Source organism: Xiphophorus hellerii, chromosome 11 (assembly GCF_003331165.1).
Source record: "Xiphophorus hellerii strain 12219 chromosome 11, Xiphophorus_hellerii-4.1, whole genome shotgun sequence".
NCBI classification, from domain to species: Eukaryota; Metazoa; Chordata; class Actinopteri; order Cyprinodontiformes; family Poeciliidae; genus Xiphophorus; species Xiphophorus hellerii.
Genome location: NC_045682.1, coordinates 1892737 through 1915523, shown reverse-complemented (window position 1 = coordinate 1915523; position 22787 = coordinate 1892737). Strand labels below are relative to the sequence as shown.

The 22787-nt window shown below is 38.5% G+C and overlaps 1 protein-coding gene across 8 annotated transcripts in view; it reads right to left on the bottom strand.

Annotated features, from left to right (window-relative positions):
• dbn1 (drebrin 1) overlaps positions 1 to 19982 on the bottom strand; it is a 93890-nt gene extending 73908 nt beyond the window's left edge. For 7 of the 8 annotated variants that reach the window (XM_032575928.1, XM_032575931.1, XM_032575932.1 and 4 more), the window contains exon 1: positions 19786 to 19982. In XM_032575928.1, coding sequence (XP_032431819.1) covers positions 19786 to 19868 — 83 coding nt within the window. In that variant the 5' untranslated portion in view covers positions 19869 to 19982. The remainder of the gene's footprint in view (positions 1 to 19785) is intronic. The other variant, XM_032575929.1, reaches the window with a different exon arrangement.
• Between the last annotated feature and the right edge of the window lie 2805 nt (positions 19983 to 22787).

Genomic DNA, 22787 nt, shown 5'->3' with positions numbered 1-22787 from the left:
ATGTGACCAGTGATATACTTTGTAATCCTCAATTTAGAATGTTTTTGGTTGACCTTTGTTATATTCACTAGTTTCTGTTGGGACTTTAAGGAAGTTGACTTTTTGAACACAAAGTTTGTGTTTTTGTACCACTATATTCTTTTAAATGATGAAGTTGCACTCAGATTTCTGTTTTACAACACCTATTACAAAGTGACACTTTAAGCAATAACTATTAATAATTGATGGTGTCATTCTAGACATTTCCAAATAAATGGACAAATAAAATGAGTACAAGGATAATTTGATTCAAATGTTCAGGTTTTGTCCTTTTCTGCCACACACCAACAACTAATTCAAGAACATCTCCCTATAAACACTTTATAAATCCACTAAATGTTGTGAAAAGCAGCTCAAATTTTAACAATACACCCAAAGCTGTTTTTTCCAACCCAACATGTTCAAAAGAAGCCCAATTGGGCAGAAACACGCCCAATCTGGCAACAATGAGGACCTCCAAAGTAGACAAAGTAATGTACTTGCTTTTGTTAATCCTCTGAAGTTTTATGAGTGAAAATATATAGTGCATGGTAAAAAAATATATATTTCCTGACTATTCTTTTTTAGAAAAGGTCAAAATGCTGTGTTTTTTTTAAATAAATAGCTCAAACTGGCTTTTCATGTTGTATCTAGAAAGACAAACCAAATTCTACTTGAATTTTTCATAAAATAGGATTCTCCCAGATTTTTTATTTTATATTTATGAATTTTTCTTGTGTGTACATTTATAGACACATTTGCATTGGGTAAATGATTTTTTTTTATTCACAGTAGGTAGTTTCTATTGACTAATGTGTACATATACCAAGGATTTTCAAAGGAAAACATTTAGGATCCCTGTGTGAAGAAAACAATCTCTTTGTATACACAGTTATCATCACAGCGGGCTTTACTATAAGCCACCACTGTCTCATAGTTAAAAAGACAGAACTGTTCCACGTGGACAGCCTGCAAGAGACAAACGTTCAGATTTCTCACTTACGAACAATACATTCCTCACTGCTGCATTGCAGCCCTCTGGCGAGAGCGGCAGACGCTTTTTTGTTCCAGTGAAAAGAAATCTGAGGGCCTTCATCCCACAGGATGGTCAGACTGAACATCACAAGGATTCGGTTTTCGAGCCAGATCAGCAAATCCAACTTTAATCTTCACAGCCAAGGGTGAAAGGTTTGGGGAGATTTTCACTATGAGCTTATATGAGTAGATTTGGTTACTAAAGCCTCCAGACATACATTTACAGCTGCCTCACCAGAGACTGATGGTTTGGTGGTTTTAGGTTCATGTTCGGGAGCACTTTTAAATAGGCCAATGAGATAACAGGATATTGGCCAGGCTTACAGTCTATTTCAAAGCCTTAGCAACCAAATTATAGAGCGCAGTGGAAACACTGGTTTTCCAGACACATGTAGGTAGAAACTATTTAGAATATAGTAACATTTAATTATTTCTTGCAGCGTGATAATAATGATAATACCAGTATGTGTTTTCAAAATATTTTGATTCATAATCTTTGGCTGGCACACTTCTGCTAATCAGCTAATAGCAGGCATAATTTTTCAGTTAACTCTTTTGCTAAATTTAAAAATGTTTAGCACACTTAGATTCTCCCAAATGATTTTTTCTGGATAAATTCTTAAGTGCTAATTTATTTGGATGATTAGATAACATGCAGTTATCTAATCAAATTTGCTGAATCTTTGGTTATTGACTAGAGGATTCTTCAAGTAGTTAGATATCTTATCTACTGATCTACTGCTTGATTTCTGACCGAAGCCCTACTGTGGCCAGACAGGCAAAATCAGCAACAGAGTTTGCAACAACTATAAAACTGAAACTATGATTGAAGCGTCTGCTCTAAAGAATTACTTTGTGAAGCTCAACCATACAGATTGGTGTGTAATGACACATTTGACAGTACAGAGGACGATCTACCAGAGGTGTGACCAAGTCACTGTTTTGCAAGTCTCAAGTAAGTCTCAAGTCTTTGTCCTCAAGTCCGAGTCAAGTCTCAAGTAAAGACAGGCAAAAGTCGAGTCAAGTCTCAAGTCAGGAACCTTTAATTTCAAGTCATTTCGAGTCGTTTTTATTTTATTTTTTTTTTATAATTTGCAATTATACAAAAAATTCAAATAATAGACCATTTGTTCGTTTTAAAATATGTATTTATCTCAAATGATAGAACATGTGTAGCTGAACACAAAGTATAAAAAACATTTTTAAATTGGACCACTTTATTGTCCAGTTCTGTTAAACTTGATATTCAATAAAAAAAGACGAAAATGCTGACATTTCCACAGCACAATACAAAGAACCATAACAGCAGTTTTTTCCTCTTTTCTCTGACCTGTCAAAACAATATATTGTCAATATAATTTCCCAACGTAGATGTCTTCAAATACACCAACCATCCTTAGATGATACTAGACCCGGCTCATCATCATGATGGGACAGAGAGACTCTGTTCCCTGTGTTCAGGTCCAGAATCTGCTTTCTGTTCCGGAGCCCCGCTCACTATCCACCGGCTTCCTGAGCTAACACGGTGCACATTATTTGTGGAGGCATTTGAAGGACCGGATTTATGGTAAATCATCACCAATTTAACCCGGAGTACACATGCTAACACGAAGTTAGCTATAGTCAACTATCTTACAGCAAAAGAAAAGAGCCACCTACCGATCTTTGTGAAGCTTCAAATGCCGGACAAAGTTGGACGTCGTGGCATCTCCATCCGATATTCTCTTCTTGCATGTTTTACAAGTTGCAGTTCGTTTTTTAGTCGAAAGTTCATAACCTACGTAGCCAAAAGAAATTACTCGCGGAAGCATATTCGAGCGGTTATTTTGTATTTCGTTCCCTGAGCTCTGTAGCTTTGCCGCGGTTTTTTAAACGTCCAAATCCTGTTAATTTGATTGGTTGTGCTGCAGCTACGTACACATACATACATAAGGAGAGAGGAAAAACATAGTGACGGTCTGCGCATATTGATACGGAATGAGTGAAATTAATTAATGACGCCACTTTATAAATAATGTGTTTTAAATTTTAAGACTTTGAGTAAAAAATATCAAGTCTTTTCAAGTAAACAGCTTCAAGTCGAGTCAAGTCCCAAGTCAATGGCATGAAAGTCAAAGTCAAGTCCGAGTCTTTGAGCATTTTTTCAAGTCAAGTCTCAAGTCGTGATTTTAACGACTCGAGTCTGACTCGAGTCCAAGTCATGTGACTCGAGTCCCCACCTCTGCGATCTACTATGCTGTGACATGTTATTGACATATAGTGTCTATCAACATGGTTGAACATAGTGCTTTAGCATTAGCTTATGCTAAATATCATGATGGCATAGTGCTTTAGCAATAGCTTCTGCTAAATACTATGTTGATATTGCACGTTAGCGGAACTAGGTTAACACAACTAACTTTCTAGTTAGTAGCTCCTACCACTGATTATAATATATAATTTATGCTATTGTGAATTCAAAACGTCATAGCCTATGCCTAATTATCTATTTATAAAATAAAAAGGACGAAACATGTCGGTCCTGTTTATAAGATGACCTAAATATTTTTCACTTGCACAGATACATTTGTAGCTTAGATTTTTGATGGGTGAGAGAAAAACATATTGTGGTCGTTTTGTAATGATTTGCTTTCCACATCCACCAAGTTGGATTTTTCCCCTCCTGTCAGCAGTACTTCAGTATTTACTCCCCCCTCTATTGACCTCTTTAGCTACTAGTTTCAGTTTCTATCCCTCCCCAAATCCTCATCTGCTCCCTCTAAATCTCTTTGCTCCCTTCCCCCATCATCGCTCGCTGATCCTGCCAGCAGTTTTTACCTCTTATTTCCCCCACTTACATTTAGTCATGTATTCAGGTACTGCTGAATGTACTGGCATGCTGTTAGACAATAATCGTGTCAATCTGAAGGTCTAAAATAATGCACTCACTCTTCAACCACAGTAATGCCAAGCTAATTGAAACTAATGTGCTTTTTTCCCCATTTGCATTATCTTCTTGTCAGGAGCAAACTTCACCTTGTGGTTTTCAGGGTTAATTTGTTAAATGTTTCAAACTAAAACGATTCAAAGCAGTTATCAACAGCAGATAGAGTTATACATATTTGTTTAAAACGATGTCTTATAGGATTTATCTGCTCAAACATTTAGGAGCAAATAAGGTTCTGTTTTCTTCAACAAAATCTGCAGCTTTATTTAAATTGTCGATAGATAATTATTGATCAGTTTTTGTTTAAAATATCTGAAATACTGCCAAACTGGTGGTGTGACCTTTCCTCTTTTATCTACAGCTTTTTCTCCGTGCTGTTGTTTTTTTTTTATTCTTTATGAGCCACTGTAGCAAAACCTGAAACTACTGCTGTGCAAGTTACTCAACAAGTTGTTGCTAGGTAACCACACAGTGGGGGTATTGCTAGGTATTGCTAAGTAACCAAAGAGTGAATAGTTGATGCTACCAACCTTAACTGGCTGTGAGAGGTTGAGAAGATAAGCCTTTACTCTGCCTACATCTCCCAGAATGCTGTGCAGTTCTGGATCAGAGTTCTGATAAAACATTCAATATGGAACATTCTATCAGGTGTATTATCCAGTCATATTGATCACATGTCTATTGTGATATACTGTATATTGTTATTGATATATGGTCCAATTCTATTTAGAAGGATTTAGATCTTTCTCCACATTTAAAAAAAATACAATCTAAATAAACTATCAATTGTTTTTAATTGATACACTTTTTACATTGTTTATTATCATTTGAGAGATGTATGTCTATTTTCTTGGTTGATCAACAGTCCTCATAGTGGTGATATCTTCTATTCTTTTACTGTAAAATCAAGCATTTGTTTCACAAAGGTCAGACAGCACTGATTTAATTAAAAATATTTATGAAAATATAAAAGTTTAGACCAAACTGTAGAACATCTTTCACCTAATTTATAGCTAAAATCAGATGTTTCCTTATTGCCTGACTTTGAAACCGGACAAATTTTTTGTTGTTTTATTTCAGTCCTTTCCAGATCTGCCTGATCTTTGGGTGCCTAAAATTCTTGAGTTAAAACAAAGGAGTGAACAGAACCATTCCTCTTACCAGAGATTCTTTTATCTGTTCCACCGATTATAGTTTCCAGTTTTCAAATAATTTTATGTTAAATTTGTTGGGAGTATTGTCCACCTGCCAACACACACACTGATGTCATCACACCCACCCTAAGAAAAACAATCCACACACACAGACTAGAGATGGGTTTTTACCCCCTCCTCCCAATCCATGGATCTTTCTTCAAGTTCCAGGCGGTGTTGGTGTGACTCAGAGATCTACAGAGGACAAACGTTGGCGTCCGTCCCTCCGTCCCGCCACTGTTTACTCAGAGAAAAGATGGGACAGCTGAGGAGAGCGCAAAGAGAACGCTTTTTGTGTCGGCAGGATGGGAAGAGGGAGGGACAACAAAAACATTCCAGGAAAAAAAATAGATGCATTTCTGCAACAGCTATGTGAAAAGAAAGGAATAAACCTGTGAGAGATGGGAAACAGAAAGTGGTGGAAGCTTCACAAAACAGCTGCTCTGCTGTGACATAGACCTGCACAACCAGCAAATGAGCATAACACAATGAATGATATATTTTCTTCAAATTTAATAAAGCCAAAAATAATCACGTTATAACCCAAGTTGATTGGAAACTAGCCTGCCGCTCTGAACAGATGACCATTCAGAAAGTACGGAATTTACTTGGAAAAACATAATACCAACATTTCCTCTTTTTAAAGATAGTAAAAATATTTTTTGAGTAAAAAAAAAATTGGTGCAGCAAGCAGAATACAGATATAAAACTGGAATTTAGAGTTTAAATGATTATTAAATTCAACCTGCTAAGATTAGCACTTGGTTTGGACTTTATGTGCAAATTTTTACCCAATCTGTAACTCAGAACTGAGCACAATCCATACATATGGCAACCTGTGTGTCTCTCCTTGGTGTTAAGGAGCCTGAACTTCTTTAAACCTTTCCTGGTCTCCCAGCAACAAGCACAGCAGAGAATGGCTGCGTCTTTTTTTAGGTGACTAAATAAACAACATGTAATTTAAAGTGTACGACTGATTCTCCAACAAACCAGTTTCAGTTCCAGGAACATTATCTGATTCCACCTCAAGCTACAACTAACAATTATTTTAGTAATCAAGTATTCTGATCATTAATCAGATTTTTTTTTAAGTGAAAAAAAAGGCTCATTTAGTTACATGGCTAAATTAAAAAGATGCTCAGAAAACCTTTCAATTCTTTTTTCAAATAAATATTTTATTGTCTAAAATTCAATAACCTACCATACCTTCAGTGAACGCCTGATCATCTGGAGCATAGCAAAATGTAAAGCTCAGTCCTTTCTGCTTGACTTATCAATGCAGTGTGAGGCTGATCTGTTGATTATTTTTGATTGACCCATTAATAATTGGATCGCAAAAAGTGCTTAATAGGAGTCTTTTGTAAAACTGCCCTGGAGGAGTTCTGGGCAGAACAAATCTACAGACAAATGTTTATTTCTTTTAAATCTTAGATGCAAAATGTATTTATTATTTTTACATTTTTGGCTTAATTTCTGACCTGAGTAAATTGTTCTTTATGCAAATGGCCATTTTTGTCTGTATATTAATATTAATCAATTTCTAAACTAGTTGGTGACTATTTCAAAAATCGATGGATCAGATAAATCGTTTCAGCCCTAATTCTACAGTCTCTCTAATAGAACAATCAGCCAGCACTAAATTTAGGGAGCAGCAATTCTAAGCCTGTAAAGCGTCTTTGGCAGCGTTATAGGCACATTAATACAATTTTTTAAAAGGATGCTGTTTCATAAGCCCCATCCTTGTTAACTTTTATTCTTAAATGACTGAAATCTTTCTTATTGTAGATCATTCCATTAAAGCCAACTAAAAACCATCTGCTGCTAAAACACTTAGAAATGGATAAAAGGCAAACAGAAACCTGAAAAGATCAACCATTACAGCCCACACAGGCATGCCTCAGTCTTTTCCAGCTCTTTTCAGTCATTTATTCACAGACTGCCTCGAGTTGTCACACAAGCGCTCTCAAGGTTGAGAGCTTCAAACCACAGATTCAATACAAATATGACTGTAATCACAGGCTTTTTCCACCTCACAGTCAGGCTGCGATGTTCTCTTTGCTTTCTGCAGAGCAGCCTGAGACAAACATCATCGCTTTAGGACAGCTTGACCACACCTGAGCTGGGAACCAACGATGGAGGACAGGAGAAACAGAAAAACTGGCTGATGTTAATAAAGATCTGAAAAAACAGATGACATTGTCTAATTATACAGTACACAAATATGCTAATGCATAATCTACCAAGCACTCATGACATTATCTGTCCTATCCATATTTTTGTATATTCTGTCATATTATAATGGCGGTGATGCTTGCCAGCAGGACAGAAGGTACCATTTAACCACAAAAGGAGTTTTAACTATTAAACCACTTTGGATGATTTATAACCAAGCAGAGATGTTCTTGAACAGTAAGCCTGCTAGATCACATCACTGCCATGTTCTCAAAAAGCTGACTTTGATCAATTTTGAACAGTTTTTTTTATTATTATTATTTCTGCTGTACCAAATGTACCACCAGCTTTCAGTAGATTGTATTTTTACAACCAATTTCTACTGGGGCTGAAAGTATTACTGAGATTAATCTTGACTAAGTCATCATTAAAGTAATACTCAACTAATTTAGAAAATTTTGGAAAAATATGCTCTAGTAGTACAGTCTAGAACACTTTTTTTTATTTTTCCAAAGAAATAATTTTGGAAAAAACAAAGCAAACATTTGGATCTTTAATTAAGCCAAAACTGTGTAAAGTATATATAGAAAAAAAAACACTTTTGTCTGCAAATCTGTTTTAGCCAAAACTTCTCAAGCTGCACCCAGTTAGTTTATTTTCAAATTTACTAGAGGAGTAATAAAAAAAGAAAAAAAGACTTAAGGGGTTAAATGGAAAATCTGTATAAAGTGGCAAAAAAAATGTATCCGATTAATAGAGTGATAAAAGAGTGATACTATTTTTGTCTGTAGACTGACATTTTGTATCAGGCATTTGAAATATCTTTGTAAATGTACCCTTGAGAAATATGATCTGCACAGCCTGACATGGGCTGTTTTGTGGTTACAGTAAAACCAACATGAAAATGTTTGGCTCCAACCCAGAGTTAAGGAGATAAATGATTAACTATTCTCTTTTAAGTGAAAACCAATGCGACGGGTGTAGAATCTAGAAAACATTTTGTTTCTGTTGTACTAAACTATACTGTACTAGAGCAGGTTTCTGTGTTGAGAAGATGAGCATGACTCTAACAGACTTTGGCAGATGTCAAAATGAAACTGAACATCCTGTTGGTGTAAATAAAAAAAAAAGTGACACCTGCAGCTCTGAAATGAAAGTCTAAAGGTCGTGCTTTCAGGATGAATGAAGAAACTGTATAACCAGAAAGCACACCTCTTGGAAAGAAAAGAAAGTTAATGTTGAACCTGGAAACAAACCAGGAAGACTCATTTGAAAATTCCCCACAGACTTATGAATTATTGGATATTCTGTTTACTAACTAACTCACTTTCTTAATGTTAAAATGATAGTACTCGCATGATTTTGGAAGTGAATCTTATATAAACTTCTCACCAACAGGCAGGTTTCAGGAATCTTGTCCTGGATTTAGAAAGATCTCAGTTAACTTAAACCTGGGAAACTATTTCAAAAGCTTTCCTTGGCATTTATGATCCAAGTTAACATATTTTGAGTAGTTTTAATACAGTCTGCATCTGCTTAGAACTAAAATGTTTCTCTAGAACAAAACAATGCATCTCACATAAACTCTGTTGGTTTCAACATTACACCTCTGCAGCTCTCTGTGTTTCAAATGAAATGTGTGAAATCAGAGCTAAAAATAAGGACTTCCTGTCTGCTTCTTTTCTGGTAAGTTTAATCGCTTCTTTTTTCAGTCCAACAAGACTGCAGAGAGCTCAGACAAAAAGCCTCTGAAAAGCTGTGAGGTTACAAGGAGTCATCTTTCTCTTGAACTCCGACCCTGAGCCTGCAGCAGCAGGATGACAGGCTGACACCGAGAGGCGACCTCAGAGCTGCTCACTTACAGGAGGGAGACGTCAAGGCAACCGGGCTGTCCGTCCATCCATCCATTTGTCCATCCAGTTTCTTTTCCATTTATACTTCCATTCATCCAATTTTCTATCCATCTGTTTCTCTTCCATCTTTCATTCCATTTTCAGACTCTTGAGCTCTTATTGGTTTCTGTTTCTGCCTCCATGATATGTACTTGTAGCCACTTTTCTGCCAGGCTGTTTTCAGACTGAATTCAAGTTTAAACTAAAGAGACTTTCTCTGAAACACTGGACTCCTCTCACTTTCTGTCCGTCTTCCGACTGATGGCAGCTCACCTTATCTGTTAGACTGAGCCCAACCACTCTATGAATGAAATGTTGCTTCTTTTAATGCTTGCTAACAATATTTTTTATTTAGTGTATATCAGCAAAATGTAAAACTCAGACCTCTTTGCTCCCTGGTGATTTACTGAAAAAGAAAGAATGAAATAGGCTTCCAGTCCCAAATAACTTAAGTAGCATCAAAGCGCTGAAAGCTGGCCTTCACATCACTAATTAAAGATCATTTTAATGAGCTCATATTTACTCACAACCTTCGCTCAGGTGCTGCAAACCCTTTTAAATTAACTCCAATCTGCCCTCAAGCACCACTTTCAAATCCGACGACTCCAATCATTTGTTTTCTCCATTCACTTGCTGGTTTTCCTGCTTATTTTATCTAAAAATGCAATAATTCTACCTTCAGACAGAAATTTAAGGGAAAAATTAACAGGATCATAAACAAATTAAACATTGTACAAGGAAAAAGTCTTCTACTGAAGGTAGTATGTTATGTTTTATAAAGCTGTTTGTGCAGCAGAAACCAAAGACAAGAACTTATCAGATGGGGAGTTTGAGTTGGGGAGGAGAGCAGAGGAAGAACTGGAGGGAACAGTTCAATAAATCTTCAGAGGAAACTATCCAACACCGACATCAAGTTTGATCCGAGTACAGATACTTCCTTCTCACATTCTCATATAAAGACACTCAGCATGTCTGCACAAAGCTCTCATTTGTTGGGTAAAGCTCCAATGTTGAGTCAAATTCAGCCCCAAGGTCTTGGGTCTGTTGGCTCCACTGCGCCAGTCAGCCTAAAGCTAAAGCGTGTTTGTGTACAGTCTTTATGTGGCTAATAAATATCTAAAGATCTTTAATTGCAAATGTTCTGCTCAAAATTTCAGTTCAACAATGTTACGACTGGCTCAAGGTCATAACAATAACGGGAGACCATGCAGGGATTAAAGTGCATAAAAAGGAATATTTATTAACACAAACAACAATGGATTGAGGATGTCAGTATCAGTGGTGTAATGCAAATGTTTGGATGTGATGTATGAGTGCATACGGAGTTGTTGAAGTGCAAAAACAAAAACAAACTCAAATGTGCAAAAGGAGGGGAGCTGAGGCCTGGCAACAAAACACCGCAAGCATCAAGGCAGAGTGGACGCCAATGGCGACCCAGAAGGTACAGACAGCCAGGTTTAAATGCTCTGTGCTCCAAATGAATAAAATCAGCAGCGCCTGTAAAGGGGAGGAGCACAAAGACAGACAACAAGACACCTGCAACCCAGCCCATAAGGGCCAGGGCCGTAACAAACAATTACAGCAGAACATCATCTCCGACGCAACCTTGCAAGTTCACTGAGCGGTTACTGGACGAGAGATGGGTTACACCCTGGGTCCATCGCAGAGGGACGGGACAGAAATCCATGCAGAACCATATGCACACCTCCAGAGGCTTATAAAGACAATTACAAAGTCGGTTTTCTATCTCCTGAACAACATTAATAGGATCAAAAGACTCACGTTGTAGCAAGATCTAGAGAAACTTAATGTGTTTAACTTCAGCCACATTACTTACTGCAGCATTATCTTCGCAGGTCTGTCGTAAAAAACAGCTGCTGTTGATCCAGAATGCTGCTGATCACATTCTCACTAAAACCAGGTAGATGGTGTACATCACCACATGTCCAGGTCCTAACATTGGCTCTCTGTAGCTCAGAAAATATTTTAAAATACTGTTGTAAGCTAACAACAAATACTGTTGTTAGTTTATAATCACTGAATTGCTTAGCAAAATACATTAAAGGTCTGCTGTTGTCTGCGATGGACTGCCGACCTGTCCAGGGTGACCACGCCTCTCGCCCGTTTACAACTGGAGATAGGCACCAGCACCCCTCCTGACCCCAGTGGGATAATGGTGTAAGAAAATGAATGGATGGATGGATCTGCTGTTATTATACAGGTTTCAACCTTTCAGACCTCTCAGGTCCTCTGGTTCTGGTCTGCTCTTCATCCCCAGGATCACAACCAAACATGGAGAAGCAGCATTCAGCTTCTGTGCTCCACAAATCCGGGACAAATTTCCAGAAAACTGTACAACTGCTAAAACACTGAGTTCCTTCAAATCAAAGCTAAAAACCAATTTGTTTACAGTTGCCTTTGAGTCATAATAACTGGAACTATAATCAAAATATTTGCTTCATGGTGGCATTTGACGAAATTCAGAATGTTTATTTCTTGCTACATTTTTCTTAATATTTGTTATTAAATTATGTTTTTATGGTGTAGCGCTATGCTGCTGAAAACTTCTGTTTATATATACTAATCTAATGTAATCTAAATCATCTGACATTCATCTTGTTGTTTTTTCTCTGTAGCTAATCAGGAAAACTTCTGAGTTTCAGTGGATTCTACCGCAGGGCCAGTCTCCCTCTGATTTGTTGCGTCTGCCATCAGGACTATTGAGTGACCTCCTCGTTCCTCATTGTGAGGCCGACCTAGGACTGACACCGCCACCATCCCTCGAGCAATCTCACGTCTTCGAAACATTACCTAAAGGTTGTGACCTCATTCTGGTGCTGTGAGTAACGGAGCAGATGAGGCTTAGAGATGGCAGCCAGAAAAGGGGCTGCTGATAGTCTTTTAATGGATCATGAATTCTCAAGAGCATGCTCATGTTAGCTTAAGATGCTTTTGTTAGCTTCATACTACCATTTGCATATTTTAGTTACTTTCCCCCAAAAGTAGCATAAAACAGAGATACTTGAAAACTAGAGATGAACATTTTTAAACATTAGCTAAATAAAACTGAAGTTTTTATATAACTATATAGTAAATCCTGCTGCTCAGAGGAGATAGGAGTTCACCTCTGTATCAGCTACCTTTTTAAAAACACTGCATGTTAAGTCCTGTTTTCTGAAGTCACCCATTTTGCAGGCAGATCTGACAGTGGAGGGAACAGAGACATCATTTAGTCTGAACTGGAGTCGATGCTTCAAATGTCACGCTATTAGGAAAGTCTGTAGGTCTCAGTTGGAGACTCAGAGACACACAGCCTCAGAAGTGTGCGACAGCTATTCACTGAGAGCTTCATGCTGGTTTTATTCTCTACTAATTTTGACTTTTCATCCATTTTTTTCTGCATCCTTTGAGCCGCTGCTGCAAGGGATATAATTTATTTAATCCGATTCTAGAGCAGCTGTACCTCAAAGCATTAGTTACTAAGTAGAAATGTGGGCAGCAGGAAGAAAAGGAGGGAAGGAAAGCAGGTAAAACAGAAACTGCCTGATTGACTGATGAAACATTTCTAGGTATATTCAGGAAATAAACCGTGGTTAAAGCAGGATCATGCTGACTGGTAGAGGAGAGGTTATAGATGTTCAGAGCAGGAGAAGGACGGAAAATGTCAGATCGTGTTTTCTCCAGCAGGCATGATAAAAGCAGAAGCCTAGCTTTCTGCATGTTGTACTACTGACCCTGTTCTATATTAATCTGAGAGGCGGTCGGCAGTTCATACAGCAGGGGAAAAAAAAAACAATGTCTACCAACTGTTTTAAGGGCAGAGTTACAAGCTGAAGAATGCCTGTTGTGGAAATAAAGCAGAGCAGACAAGGAGAGATGAGAAAGAGATGGGACGGGGTCAGGAGGTCAAACCTGGACTGATTTTCTGCAACTTTGACCCCGAAAGTAAGTCAAACAATATTCAAACATCTGCATGCTCTTTAATAATCAAGTTTGTCTGAGAAAGAACTGTCTGAAACAGAAATGAGCAGCTTTTTTTAAACTGCTGTTAATTTTCAGATCATAAAAAACTTCACTCAATATTTTTTTTTATTTTACCAAATAAGTGTTCTTAAATAAATTTGTTGTGAGTCACAGAAGAATTGCATTTTTTAAGCAGCCATTTGTTGCTGTGATAAAAACTAAATGCGATCCAAGTTTTCCATTGAAGGAAAAGCAAATATATGCTTTTTGATCAACCATTTTGCAAAATTTTGCATGATATCTCAAAGTTATATATAGTTGGTCATTTTCCAGATATTAACCAATTCCAATTTCTCTTGACAAGCTGCAGTGTTAGGAGAAATTGCTACTAATTTAAAATACGTAAAAACCCTCCAGTCATTAATTGTGGTCATTTAAATTAGGATTATAAGTGGCACCAAGCTGCCGTGTTCAATGAATAAGTGTAATTACACAGTGATTATGGGGTTTAGCATCTTTCATAGGAGATTAGCATTGCTGGCCTACCTAGCGTTAATAAAACGGAAATTTCTTTCAACAGTTTAAGTCATGTTTCATTAGGTTAAAAGCTCAAGAGATACAGAACAAATTAACTGTGCCATTCACCCGACTTAGTTCTGCTGGAAATCCTGCTCTCTCTCGCTCTTTCGCAGCCAGAATGAACTGCAGACAACTCTCGGTATGTTGCAGAAAACATCGTATCATATTAAGCTCTGTACCGACTATGTTGTAAAGGTTGCACTGCTCTCCTTGTTTAGATGTTTCCTCGTTGTCTAACCTTGAGTTGTTAAGCTATTTCCGTCCAACTGGCATGTGAATTTTAAGCAATCTTTAAAAATTTCACAAATGAAAGTAAATAAATAAATAAAATGCAAATTAGTCGTATTTCCACCTACTGGTTTGGAGTGAATCAACCAGCCTGTGTAAAGCGCAATAATGTCAGACGTTGACGCTCTGCATGGCTGTAGTAAACCAGCAAATGTTTGCAACGTCAAAACTTCTTCAGCAAACGTGTCTCCATCTCCACTTCCGCACATCAACTCTTTTTTGCAAGCGTAAAAACATTTTTGCACAAGTGAGGAAATTATTTCAAATTTTGCTGTATTCATTAACATTTTCTTTCGCGATACTTCCAAATGAGGAAAACCCAGATACAGTCACCTGTAAGTTCATATTTTAAGTTGATTTACCATCTCAGAATATAAGAGCTTACAATATTCTCTCAGGAGAGACCATTACTCATTATTTATTGACTTAATGTTTGGCTTAGTATATAAAAGAATCTGGAAATCAGTTTAACAGTACATCAAAAGTCCCTAAAAGGTTTGTGTTGGTTTTACTGGGTGAACCCGTCGTGTTTAGATTTCCACCCTCACATTAACATTCACACAGTGTAACCCCTCCCTGTTGTCACTTGCTTGTGCTGCTTTCTCTTTCCAGTGAAACAGTTGTTTTCCCCTGCAGTTCCTTTCCTCAGACCCCTCTCCGGCCCTCTCCATGAATCCAGACAGGAAGTCACCTCAGGCACTCATAAATATACATTCGAGTGTGAAGGAGTCAGAGGTTTAAACAGAGACCAACAACAAGATTCCTGGTGATCGGCTCCATTTTCTTCTGCTTTTGTGGGCCTCTGCCAGAGGTGACTCATCAGGTAATGGCTTCCTCCAGCAGCTGGAGGGGGTCAAAAGGTCACCTGACAGCAGCTATAGATCGCTCTGCATTCCTGAGCGTCTGGAGATACTCTTGATATCAGATAACTTTGACTCTCTGTGCGAGCTTTGGAACAGAGGAAGACTTTATGATCCGATCGCCTCGGGGTCAGGAGGAATAAACGGTGGCAGGCTTTGAACTTGATCCCATTTTCTGTTTATTTATTTTTTTCCACCAATAAAGGTTTGCAGACCTTAGCAGCTCCCATTTCTGCTCTTCCAACAACCTTACAGTGAAAACTGTCTGGCTGTCAGAATTAAATCAGTTGGATAAAAATAAAGTATATGAATTAAAGCTAAAAAGCAACAAACAAAAACAAATCTGTTATCTGACTCTGATCCAATAGTCTTGAAGTTCAAAAAGTATCCACTGAAGTGGATACTTCAGTGAAGTGGATACTTTTTGGAGTATCCACTTCAGGAAAAAACTGAATCCTTTTAGTTGTTCCAAGGACTAAACTAGTAACTAAATGAGATCGATCTTTTTCAGCTGTAGCTCTTCAAATGTGGAACAGTCTACCACTATCCATCATGTCTGCCAGCAGCATGGGAGATTTTAAATCTCTAAAAACTAATTTGTTTTCCTTTATTTTAAGTCTGAGGTTATGTTACTATTTGTTTCTTATTTTTATTCTGTGTTGGTGTGTTATTTCTTTTATTTCACTCTTTTTGACTTGTTACGGCCTCTGGCCTCTTGAGGCTGTGCAGGCTCTTTGTTTTTTTCTATTATGCAGGATCAACTGTGCGGGCACAGTTTGCTGATTGGCTGCCTAGAGGCTGCAGGAGAGCAGCCACCCCATTGGATCAGTAAAGCCAATCAGACGTTGATGAGACCCACCTGCACCACATAAAAGATGTCTGAGTTCATTCCTCCAGTGGGGCAGCTAGCAGGAAGAGGTTGTGTGAAGCTGACCCCCACCTTCTGTGTTTGGTGACTGTTTTGGACAGTTTGAACAATTTTGTTCTCGCTTATTTCGCTAAGTGGTTTGAATCTGCTTTAGGTAAATCTTGAACAAGCTAGAGGCTTGTGTTTGGGAGGTTTTGGTGCTCCCTTTTGTCCTTTCTTTTTGGTTGTTTTGAGTTACTTTAGACTGATGTGTTTGAACATCTTGTAATTTAATTTGCACTCTGATTTCTGCATTTGTTGGTCCTTTACTTTTGTTTAATTGGGTTAAGTTGTATTGTGTTTTGGTTCTGTGAAAACCTTCTTTTTGTAATAAATCATTTTTTTATTCCACTTTTTCTCTGGACACATCTTTATGTTACTGTCCCTGAACCCCTAGACCTTGGGGGGCGTAACAGCCTATTTTAGCTGAGAAGTACTTTGGTCACTTTGTGTGAGATATTGCTGTACAAATAATGATTTCTGTAGATTCATCTCAGTAAATTAGAATATAAGCAAACTGTAAAAGTCTTATATAGACTTAGATAAACTTTGACAGCTAATGGAAAATTTACAATGAAAACTTTACAATCAGTTTCTGGGAAAATTGGAATTTTACATAAAACAAATAAACATTTTTTTTTTTTTTTTTTTTACAAAAATCTGGGCGTAGTATGAAGAAGGTCCATGTGCTGTAGTACAGCCAAACCTTTTCTTTGTTTTTGCACAACATGGCAACATCTTATGGGTTGACAACAGTGAAGACAAACTTCAAGCCAACTGGCAATAAATTTACACTTGACTTAAAATATATTACTATTTATTACAAGGTTCATATTTTTAACTGAATTATTGGAATAAAATCTTTTTGGAATTTACACATCAAAAATAAATTTTATGCAATTTTTGTTCCATAACCATCTTAATTTGGGCATTAAATGATGGTGGAGGATTTTTAATGTCATTTTAAAGCTACAATAAAGATGCAGAATGATAAATATGGAACATAAATCCATGTTTTAGTCTTTGATGGTTGATGATTCTGAAATTATTGAGATTTAATCCTGAGAACAGACCACTTCCTCTGTTTATCTTAAAAGACCAAAGGAAAGACGCAGCTCAGATGGCGGTGTTTAGGTGGGGGTGACCCGTGTTGTTTGGGGTCAGCGGTGTTTGCACGTCTCTGTCTTTGTTCGGAGCCCATCAAGTGTAAAAATCGGGGGCAGGCCCAAGGCCCAGAGCATCGTCTCTCTGCTGCGGCATATCGAACACAAGGATACAAGGTCTCCAGAGGAGGCCTCACTCTAGTCCGAAACAAACTCACACTGGTTGTTTTTTATGGCGCCTCCAGAGATTTTAACAGGAAAAAGCATAATTTCCCATCATTGTCAACAACATAAATGTTACATAGAGACATTTCTGCATCACTGGGTACTGATGCTGCACTAAAGATTAGGAAACCGTCCTCAAAATGAACAAAATCCCTGACGAGGCGATATTTTCAGCGACAGCATCAATGAGTAAAGATTTTGAAGTAAAATTTGCTCTGCAGTAAATACTGATGCTGCTCTCCAGCTATCACCCCAAAGAGTGAGAAATAAAAAAACATGGAACCAAAACTGATTCAAAGCAGAACCTGATTCACACTAATGACCAACAACAGATGGGAGCAGTTCACATTTCACCATAAAGATGGTGACTCACGAGTGTTTGACCGCAAACAAACTGGAAAACAGGATCTGAAACCTGAGCTTGGCCAATCTGCACATTTCACAGACTGCACCTTTAATCGCACAACATGACGTCTCGTTGCTTTATCGAGCACAAAGCTTACAGTTTAACTTTCAGATCGCTCTGCTAGAGGTCTGGTTTGACCTTTTCTGCTATGAGCAGAGGCTTCTTAAGAGAAGGAAGTGTCCTTCCTATTTAAAAAAAAACAAAAAATGATCAAACCCCTAACAGGAGTGGAGGAAGAGAACTGAACGCGCCTGCAGCTACACAAAGCCAATGTTTTTCTTTGGGATTCACCAAAAACATTCCTGTTCTGGGTTGTGTAAAGGGAAGTCAGACCTTCAGGGCTTCCTGGTTGGATGAAAACAACTACAGAGGTATTGATTACCCTCAGCAATACCTGTTAATATTAGTTAGAAAGTCAGCATTAATCTACAACTGAAGGATAATGCCTCTTATCGTAGTATCTTATCCAAGTCAACACACAATCACAGCTCTGCTTAATTCTCAGTAGTGATGACCGTTGGAAGATTTAAAGAAGGATTATGTAAGAAAAACAAAATCTCTTTTTTGAATCAGTTGAAAGCCTCTGGAGGAGCTGCAGAGATTCACAGCTCAGGTAAGGAATAAGAACAAAAATATAATTTTAGGTTCAATAAAAACACGATGTACAACTCTAAGACTGCACTGTATTGACAGAAACGGTTACAGAAGTATTATGCTGTGGGATGTTGATCTTAAAGAGGCAGTATTATGCATCTTCCAGGCACATAGTACCACTTTATAGCTCAATCAAGTAGGACTGGGAGATAAATCCATTATCTCAAATTTTCTGTTTTGCAGATTTGGTTTTTAGAATTTTTTATTTATTTTCCACCAATGAACTCCTTGAGTTTCCATAGCGATGCTAACTCACCCGAGAACCACCATCTTGTTTGACAAGTGTGTTTTACAGCTACTGTTTATTTCAACTTTGAATTCAAGTCAACTCACAGATGGATTTATTGAAATAAAAGCCAGTTTTTAAAGATATTTTCTGTCATTTGTATTTTTTAAGGGGAAGACAGAATTGAAGATCAGATTAGGTATAAAAATGAAATGTTATTTTTGAGCCATATTGGCCAGCACTACAATCATGTTACCTTCAGTTTTTACAAAAATGTTGTACATGTCAAACATGACTGAAGAAATTTGACACTTTGAAACTGGGACTCTGTCTCTTTAAGAAGTTCTTGCTCTTTCCAACATGCTGCCTTCAGGATGCAACAGAGCTTCTACTTTTCTTAGGAGCTTTGAGGTCATATGAAGATTTCTCAAACATGCATGGACACTCCAGGAGTGTTTCTGATGAGCGAATAACATCATAACAAGATGTAAAACTAAAATAATCCATTTTACATCATACTGCCCCTTCAATAGTACAGAAAGAGTGTTGATGGGAATGTGGATGGAGCTACATGTGTTCGATTTTTGAGGTATTCCTGTGTTAGAATGGTCCAGTCAAAGTTCAGAACAAATCTAAGTGAATCAGAGGTTTAGTATAGAAATCAGCTTTTGATGCGGTAGTTCTTGAAGTATTGATCTGGACCGCGTTTAAAGGAATTATGAAGAACTGCCTTCACATCGTTTGAGTGATTCAAAGCCACAAAGAGTGATGATGGAGGCCCCTCACCCCTCTGCCTCCTCCCACCGGCCTCGCCCCTCTCCTCCTCCCTGGTTCAGGGATGCTGGGGCTCAGCGTCCTACCCCCTACCCCCGCCACACACACGCGCGCGCGCGCACACACACCCCACCCTGGACCAGGCCTTCCTGGCTCACCCAAACCTTGCCAGTCAACCCCTGAAAACTGCTCCCTGCTGGATTAATCTGCTGAAGCAACAAACAAAGCAGCCAGGATGAGACTCTGCAGTGCGGCTTGGAGCAGAAAGAAAAAAGCCCGGACAAACTCTCACTTCCACGGCTGCAAGGCTTCCTGCAGCCCCGCAGCTGATGGAGGAGAACAGCCCGGAGAACCAGAAAGTAAATAGTTTGGAGTTATAAAACCTCCGCACTCTACGCCGCTCCACATGGTATTATTATAATTCATAATGATGATGCGACCCAAAGGTGCCCCTGCGCATCCTCAACCCCGCAACACAAAAAGATCCAGAGAAAAGCCCCGCAAAGAGGCAGCGACACGAGGGGATGCGGTGGGAGGGCTGAGCTGTCCGGCTGCGGGACTCACCAGTCGGTGTCCGAGGTCTCGTCAATGACGTCCTGGTAGGCGGTCAGCAGGGCCAGTCTGTTCTTGGCGAGATTCACAGCCATGTTTCTGTCCCTGCGAGCATCCAGACCGCTGCTGATGGAGAGAGACACGGAATGAAACCACAGAGGAGGAAGAGGAGGAGGCGGAGGAGGAGGAGGAGGAGGAGGAGGAGGAGGATCTGACTGGTGGAGACAAAGAGGAGAGGGACAAGTCCGCGGGGTCCTAGAGCCAGATATTAGCTCCCTAAACCATGGCGAAACCCTCTCACATACCAAACAAACATGAATATATAAGAGGATCAGTACGGCGGAGAATTAGGGCCATTGTAGATAAAATGGACTCAATTTCTACAAATTTCAGAAATGTTGAGATCTCAGAAATTTTCTAGAAAACGTTCTAGAAAATGGTCAAAAGTCGAACATTTTCAACTTCTGAAACTCGGAAATTTCCTAGTTTTTTCCTCAAGGCAACGAGGATCCAGGAAGATGCTAAAGCTACAAACAAAACCACAAGATGTTCAGTAATATGGAATCTGGAAAGAGACTTTGCTATGCTAATTTTTTTTTTGTTCAATCATTAAATGAAAACAAAAAGTGACGATATTCTTAAAAACTGACAGATTTTGGTTATGTGCCGAAAACATCTCAACACATGAGGTTCCAAAGCTCTGTCTCTGGTCTACTTTTAATTCAAGCTTCCTGATTATGAAAAAATAAATAAATTTAAAAAAGTTAATTTACCCTAATGGGGAATTAAATGTTGTATCATCCAAGTATCTTCAAAACGACATTTTAGCCAACTCTCTTAAAGAAACTCAACTGAAACTTTAGGTGGGCTTTATTCTGACCTGTTTGTCCTCTCCGATGAAAATCCAGAGCTTTTTTCATTTCCTCCAGAAACTAAAGTCTCTGATCTCCCTGGCTCAGCCTGACAGACTAATTTGTTCAGTCAGAGGCTCCTTTAGGAAAAAGCAGTTTAGTGTCAGCTCGCTCTGGATCTCGTTCAGAGGAGAAGAGCTAAACTTGGAGTCCTTTGCATCTTCTGCAGCCGCAGAAACGTGAAAGAAAGGCCGACTGATGTTTGTAACAGTTCAGCTGCCATGAGGTAATCCTCATAATCACCGATAATTAGTTAAAAGAAATGCCACTTCTCTGCATCTAAACAGTCAAATCTTCTTGAAATCCAATAAAAACATAAAGGTACTCATGTTGACACTGTAAGAAGGAACTTGGTCACTTGGGCAATATTTGATTTGATTTGAAGACGTTGGGTTTGTGGAGATTTTTATAGAAAAGTAGGACTGCAGCAAACGACTAATTGATATTCTGATGATTAATGATTAATCAAATTTAAAAAATAATCAGCACATTTTGCTATTAGAAATACATTAAAAGGTTCAAATAAATAAATAATTCAATTCCTACTTTAAAAAGACAGGGGCTAGAAAAGTAAAGCAAACAGCCTGACAAAATGCTTTTAGTAGAATTTCCGTTAATATGGACATCATATTGCAACCATCCACAAGTAATGACTGCAAAATCCTTTATTCTCTCTGCTGGCAGCACTGTTCATTCACTGCTAATGCTTTGCAAGATGAGAACCACTTCAATCATATAGCATGTGCTATATTTTAATTTGTGATATTATCCAAATAATTTTGCTTAACTTGCAACAGAGAAATCTGGAGAAACGATACTCTCATAAAGTGCGATGGTGAAGTGGTGAGGTAGACCCAGGCAGTGGACCCAGGTTATGGTGAGAGAAATTATGGTCTAATGAAGATATATACAATAATCCAAAATCCAGGCAGCACAGACAAGCAGAAGGCTAAAAGCTCAGAGCTGGTAGCAACTGGAAACACAAAACACAACTGACATCAGACTAGACAGTAGCACAGACAAGGAAACAAGAGACACAGGTGGGTTTAAATACACAGGGAGACAATCAGGGGAAACCAGGATCAGGTAACCAATTAAGGGGTAGCTGGGGCAACAGGAGACTCAACAGAACAAAGAAACCTAAATTAACACACAGAAAAAACCAAATCCTCACAGATACTATTCCAGCAACCTCGTTTGGTTTATTCCCAGCCTTTGCTAAAAAGCCCACTTCCCCACATTCACAATTTTGCAACTGAAGGTGAAGACAGAGAAAAACAAAGTATTAATTTTGGAAGAATATCTGAGTTGACTTGAACAAGTGTTGAAACAAGAGCCAATGCTGAAAAATCACAGCTGTGGTCCAGTCCTTGATGTTAGCATGCTCATGCTAGCTACAATTATAATGCTAACTATGGCTCTAGTGTTCTAACACTAATGACAGTATGCTGAGTTTATTTAACATGATAACGTGTAATAGCATGTAAGCATTACTTTTAATGTGACAACATTGACAGAAAGGTGTTATTGTTATGCTAATTAGTGCAAGTAATTTAGCTGAACTTGCAGCAAAAATAACTTGAGAAATGATACTCTGCCATCAACTTCTGTCAGTTTAAGTCTTTGCCAAAATCCCACTTCCTTGGGATTGGCTGGCACAATTTACCACCTTTACAATTGTTTGCCTTCAGAACAGCTAAACAAAGTTGTTTAAAGCTACAAAAGCATTTTTATTTTTTTTTGGCGCCGGCACAGCTGGCTGCTTGCAGACGCAGCTCCCGTCGTGTGTGTTAATCTGTGTATATTTGCTGTAACCGATTAAGGATCCGTGCTTAAAGAACCCATAGATCATCAGTTAAGCTTTCCACAATGGCTGGATGTGGTTCTGTCGCTGTTCTCCGTGTTCTTCTGCTACTTTTTCTACTCTTCGTTACGGAGAACCTCGCCGAATGGAGTAGCGGCATTGTTTACAAGCGTGAACAGCTGATTGCGCTGTGTAAGCCTCTGCTGCTGCCCGGAGACAGGCCTGTGGTCCCAGAGGAGTTACGGAGAAGATGACGGGGCTGCAGGTCTGGAGTTAAACGGAGGGAGAAGAGGAGACGG